This window comes from Glycine soja, chromosome 8, assembly GCF_004193775.1.
Source record: "Glycine soja cultivar W05 chromosome 8, ASM419377v2, whole genome shotgun sequence".
NCBI lineage: Eukaryota > Viridiplantae > Streptophyta > Magnoliopsida > Fabales > Fabaceae > Glycine > Glycine soja.
Genome location: NC_041009.1, coordinates 16,839,047 through 16,845,976, shown reverse-complemented (window position 1 = coordinate 16,845,976; position 6,930 = coordinate 16,839,047). Strand labels below are relative to the sequence as shown.

Here is a 6,930-nt window from a genome sequence, read left to right as displayed (position 1 = left end):
GCAAGCGCTAACGGAATTAGCAATAGCTATGTAACCCATTTTTGGTGCCATATGCATAGGATAGACAGTTGCTGCTTTTCATTCAATTAACTAAAAAATAAAAAAAGTGATCCTTAGTTGTCCCTCTCAACACGTCCTCCTTCTCATCAAATCCTTCTAGAACACCACCACCCCTATAGCCCTTACCCATCTGCCTTCTCACTCAACTTACCCAAAACCATATGTGCACCCTAATATTCCCCCTTTTCTATAAAATCCCAAACCCCCCAACCTTCCACTCCCACAACACAATCTAAACCCAAAAATCATATCTTCCACTCCACAACCTCAAACTTCTCTCTCTCTCTCTCTTTTCCTATTCTCAATATCCCACAAACCCTTTTCTCTATTCCATCTAAAGATCCATTATTTCTGCAATTTCAATATATGGGTCTTCATTAATTCACTAAGATTCTGCATAAATCATCGTTTCCATTGAAGTTTCTGTTCCGATGGAGTTAATTTCGGGATTGCCAGAGGATGTTGCCCGAGACTGTTTAATTCGGGTTTCGTATCAACAGTTTCCAACGGTGGCGTCAGTGTGCAAACTCTGGAAATCGGAGATTCACGCGCCGGAGTTCCATCGTCAACGGCGTAGCACAAAGCACACCCAGAAGGTCATAGCGATGGTTCAAGCACACGTAGAACCGGGAACCGGTTCGACCAAGCGCGTGAAGAACCCGGTTTACTGGCTCAGCGTGTTCGAACCGGAAACGGGTAACTGGAGTAAGATTCCACCACCACCGGAATTTTATTCGGGGCTACCCATGTTCTGTCAGTTAGTGAGTGTCGGGTACGATCTGGTTGTGTTGGGTGGGTTGGACCCGAATTCGTGGGAAGCATCAAATTCTGTTTTTGTTTATAATTTCTTGTCGGCCAAGTGGCGCCGCGGGACGGACATGCCGGGTGGGCGCCGCATGTTCTTCTCGTGCGCGTCAGATTCCGAGGGGACAGTTTTTGTCGCCGGCGGACACGACAATGAGAAGAACGCGCTGCGGTCTGCGCTGGCCTACGATGTTTCCTCGGACCGGTGGGTTGTGCTTCCCGACATGGCGGCGGAGCGCGACGAGTGCAAGGGCGTTTTCAGCCGCGGGAGGTTTGTCGCCGTCGGCGGTTACCCGACGGAGACGCAGGGAAGGTTCGTGAAGAGTGCGGAGGCGTTCGATCCGGCCACGAGGAGCTGGAGTGAAGTGAAGGACTTCTTGGATTGCGCCACGTGTCCGAGAACCTTCGTGGACGGTGGCGATGACGAGGGGGTGTTCTTGTGCAGCGGCGAGGACTTGATTGCCCTTCGTGGGGACACGTGGCAGAAGATGGCGTCCCTCCCGGGGGAGATACGAAACGTGTCGTACGTTGGGGCGTTTGATGGGACGCTGGTGTTGATTGGATCCAGCGGCTATGGTGAAGTCCACGTGGCTTATGCGTTCGATGTGAAGAGTTGCAATGGGAGGAAACTGGAGAGCCCAGAGGGGTTCAGGGGCCATGTCCAAACTGGGTGTGTTTTGGAGATTTAGGAAATTGGCTTTTTGATTTTTCCATATAAACATATAGAGTATAATTTTTGTTTTGTAAATTAGCCCTTTTCTTACACATTAGAGTTTAATTGATGAAAATATTGTGAGTGAAAAATGTTTTTGCCTCATTCTATAATAGTATAAGGTGGAGATAAGATCACTTTTTAAAGATTTGGGTATGTTTATTCATTTATGTTGTGTGGCTCTATCTCAAGGCAAAGACCTAATAACTAAGTAAGCAAGGATTGATTCGATTGCGGTGAAGCGATAAAAGAAGCAAAATGTCAAATAATAAAAAACTGTTTTGTTATTAAATTTGTTGTGTAAGAAAAAAACAAGAATGTTTATTACATATTAACACTTTATAGTTTAGTATCAAATGACCAATATCATAAACGTAACCAGAAATATTAAATATAATTAAATTTATTTTTAAAACAAATTATGTTTTTTTATATATATTTGAACTTTAGAGATAATTGTTGGTAGTGGTAGTATTGTTGCTTGGTGTATGGAAGTGTCTCTGTGTGCTTTGGATTAAATTTGGAAAGTCTATTGATTCTTCTTTCTTCCATTATCTGGTGCTGTGCGGTTTCAATTATTACCTGAGGAAGTGGACTCGATTTTCTTTCTTTGGGATAAGCCCTCACTGCTACGTGCGATGGAACGTTTCTTGTTTTGTTTTTTTCGTTCATTAATTTTGTTTGATGGCTATCGATTATAACGGTCCCCACAAATCTCTCACCTCTAAGTTGACGATTGGCTGAAAAAAATCAATTCAACGAGTTCCAAGTTTTCTTCTAGAAGGGGCAAATACATGTTGGATTATTTATTGCTATTGATGTATGTGATTTGTGACCCTTTCTCAAACTAAAGTAACTTGAATTTCGGAGAGCATACAATATTTAACTATTTAATATTTATTATTTACATTTTTTTTACGAAGATTTATTTAGTATTATCTAATTATGCTTCACGTTATTGTATTTTTTTTATTCTATATTTTGTCGTCACGATATTGTATTTAATTATTATCTAGCGTAAAATACACCAATCTATTTTAAAATGAATAGCGTTCATAAATTTTAATAATAAATCTCTACTTTTTTCCTACATAGAATAAATGTAATAATCAGTAAAATTATAACTATACTTATCCTGCTTAGTACTACGCTCTTTCGGGATAAATAACTTTAATATCTTTAAATATGATTAAACATCGAATCGAATATTTTCATAATTGATCTAAAGATCGAAATTTGTAAAAATACCCTGTGATTTTACTAAGAAACAAAAAATTTAATTACATAATTTTTAAAAGAAATAAATGTTATGATCTGAAATTATAACAATACTTACAGTAAATCACTATTTGAAATTATAATCATACAATAAATCTCTATTTTCAAATTCTATGCATCGGTAAGTTTAGATAGAGACTTTGTAAAAATATATATTTTTGTTTTTAATTTTTAAAGAAAATCATTAATTTTATTCTTTATTATTTCAAAATAAGCATAACTAAAGCGAGAATTTTATAAAATTAAAGATTAAAGTAATCAACATTTTCAATTTTGGGAACTAGAATATGATTTATTAAAATTTCAAAGGAAAAGATTTACTTATTTCAAGACTAAAAGTCTTAGATACTGATTCCCTTTAATAATTTCTTTAGAATGCAAATTTTATAAATTTAGTATTCGTTGATGAAATAATTTTTAAATAAATTAAACATTTGTCTGTAAATAATCTTATAACTAATGTTTAATTATATTTTGAAAGAATATTATATGTCAAAATAAAGTTGTTTGATGAAATGCCAAATAACTTTTAAAATGTAAAAAAATAATTGTAAACTTAATTTGTTTAATGAGGCTTCTCAAACTAATAGTTAGATAATAAGCTATATATAATTTTCATAATGAAATAAATTAGATGAGACCTTTTCCACTTTTAAATGATCACATGATCATCAAGAATAGTTGAGTTCAGTTGTTATAAACTTTTTAGTATATGTTTTCAATTCCTACTAATAAAAGAAAATTATACTCATATTTTATGGTATAAGTTAATTTATTAGGATACGTTATACATAATGCAAGTATTGAAAAGTAAATGCATGAATTGAAATTAAGGCAATATATGGCCAGAAAAGTAAATGAAATGAAAACAGTGATGCAGCATGCATTAATGTAAATGGATAAATAAATTAGATTGCGGAAAATGTAAATAACTAAGTAAACCAGGTTAAAAGTAAATAAATTAAAAGTAAACAACTTTAAGAGTGCATTTGAATAGAAAATTTTGAACGAGAAAAGTTTACGAGTCAGGAAAGCAATAGTCACTCTCTATTACGCAGTAGAGGTGTTCGCAGACGCGAAGACCATGAGCCATGCCTTGCATTGTGTCCAAGTTTCTATGTAACTGTCCATGATACATCAATATTCTTCTCTTTAAAAACATTTCAATCATATCTTTTTTTTGGAAGCATATTTTTATGTCGTATCAATATTTTTTTTATTCAAATACAAAATTTTGAAAATAAAAAAAATTATTTGAAATATTTAAAATTCTTAAAATTTAAAATTTTATATGAAGACAATATCAAGGTATAATGTTTGAATGTAAATGGAAATTGAAAGACGATGGTTGGAACAAAGTGATTAAGAACTTGCTTGATCATGATGCCTGTTTGATCCTTGGATGAGTGGTTTTTTTAATTTGGATAAGCCAAAGTATTATATTAATAAGTAAGATGATTACATCAGTTACTAGATGAGAATGATGATTATACAGATTAAACACCTTTCTCATTATAGCTGTCACAATAATTGTTAAAAACAGATTGCAAAAACCCTGTAAAAGTATATAATTAATTACCCTACCAGTTTACCAACCTTCCCTTGTGAGCCCGATAGTGGCCACTTACTTGTTCACCTCAAAATCCCCAGCAAACAGCCTCAAAAGCCTTGGATGAGTGGTGTGTGTAACTGATATTCATTTATTATCGTTGATAATTTTTATCTCAGATATCCACCTTTGATAACTTCTCTGATATTAGTTCTTCTATCTTCAAATTTTCCTTCACTTTCTTGTTGAAATGAAATCAATCAAAAAGGTTATATCATAATAATTAAGAAAATGTTTGCACCTTCTCAAAAGAGCCTATATATTAGCACGATTTTTAAAATCGGATAGGTGATTAATTATATATTTAGTTTCATGTTGAAATAGCCATTGAGAAAAAAAAAAAACCAAATTAGCACTTAAAATTAAGTCTATATAGATATAGTTATCCATCATTATAATATCGAGTTAAAATTGTATGAATCATCTTAATATTGAAATTTTAATTCAAAGAAGTTAAAAAAGTCCTTTTTTCTCTCTCAACAAATCGATTCGAATAGGTTATATTGTTTAGTTTTGAACTGATTTTATACCAACTTTTTCACAAGACTTAGATTTCGAAGATTGAACAAACTAGTCGAGTGTCTCCCATTCCGGTAAGACTGGTCAATTCTGTCTTCTTTTTTTTTCCTTTTAAATTTCTATAAGGTTTTAGATGTTATGGCAGCCATGCAATGCAACTCCTGTATTCACATGAATGAATGATAACCATATATTTATTTGATTATTATTGTGTATAAGATTTCTTGAAATAATAATAGACCTGAAACAAGATTAATCTCTAATCCAATGAATTGAATACAAACTAAAATTACCAGCCACTACTAGTATCTAATAGGACAACAAATAGAAGGTTAAATAAAAATACAAAAATAAATGTCGGGGGCTCACTCCAGGCCTGTTGGATACAAATAAATGATGAGTGTTTTAAAAGTTAGAAAGTCATACCTAGAAAGAAAACATTAAGTAATGAATAAGTTTTTTTTATCATTAAGTAATGTATAAATTTGATCCTCTCTATCCGTCGGATGGAAAAAAAAAACTATGTTGCACTATTTTCATATTATATATATTTTAATATTTTAGGTTGGGTAGTAATAAATATTTATTTTTATAATTATAATATATAATAATTTTTTTATACATATAAAGTATATTTTATATTTATAATAAATAATTTATATTGTGATACGTGATTATTTTAATTATACTTAAAGAGTGTAATTCAATTAACGACAAACATAATTTCTGAAAAATGACAATGGTTTGATCCCACAAAATATATTATTAAGAAGAGACATAAGATTTCAATTGTAACCAAATCTCATACTAAGTTACTAACAACTACGCCTCATGTCTTACCCGACAACTAAAGATCTTAATTAAAGTGGTTACTAAAAAAAATATTATTTTTAGTTATTAAAAAATATTTAAAAATTATTGAAATTTAGTTTAGAATTAAACTTTAGGAATATTATTGAATAAAAAATTGTTTAAGAACTAAAATTTTTAGATTAGTTGGTTGAGTTACAGTAAACCTTTAGTATCTATCTTCAAAAATAATATTTTTAGGAAGTATCCTCACTCTCATTACATCATATGTTTTATCCTAATTTTATATATTGAGGATTTAATTTTTTTATTTCTTTCAAATTTATTCTTAATTTTAATTTGATTTAAAAATTATAAAAATAGGCAAATCTTTATATTATTATCTAATAAAAAAAACTAACATGTTTGTTTATTTTTACAGTAATTACATTAAAAATTAATAATTATATCTTTATATGTATATTTAATTTTCTTAATTACTTATCTCTTTCTATTTATCTTCTTCATCTTAAATTTTAAATTGAATTTTAGTCATTTTCTAAAATGATTTTTAATAATGAAAATTAATCTTGTGTCATTATATAAATTATTTACTATAAATCTAAAATATATATTTGATTCTATATATATAAATATAAGAATATTTATTTATTATAAATTTTAGTTATATATATATATATATATATATATATATATATATATAATTTTATGAAAGTGGTGCAGGCATAGTAACATTTTTTTCCTCTGATGGGTAGAGTCGTTACATTCATGAACAGTAATTTTGTTTTTGTTTTTGTGCGTGACTGTTTTAAGCTTTTAATATCATCCGTTCACTAATATCCAATGGCTGAAAATGATGCTGGAGACAAAAAGTGCTGGATAGGATCCGGTTCCCCTCAATACAAATTCCCACAAATAAAAAATGTTAATTTGTCACACACACAAAAAAAGACATGGTAATTTAGTAGCTGAGACTAATTAAATTTTTTTGACTCAATTGTCGGCAATCATAAATTTTGTTTCACGACACTTTAAGATTTTTATATGTAGCGTGGAAAATATCATTCAGTATATAGTGTTGCAAGTGTTTCATTTTCATGAGTAAAAATCTACTCACATTTATTAGGAAGGTCATCAC

General features: G+C 30.9%; 1 protein-coding gene across 1 annotated transcript; it reads left to right on the top strand.

The window, feature by feature from the left end:
* Nucleotides 1-226: 226 nt before the first annotated feature.
* Nucleotides 227-1,724, top strand: LOC114422422 (F-box/kelch-repeat protein At1g80440-like). The gene has a single exon (XM_028388764.1). It carries the CDS (start codon nt 492-494, stop codon nt 1,551-1,553), a length of 1,062 nt encoding a protein of 353 aa, XP_028244565.1. The 5' UTR covers nt 227-491; the 3' UTR covers nt 1,554-1,724.
* Nucleotides 1,725-6,930: the final 5,206 nt, after the last annotated feature.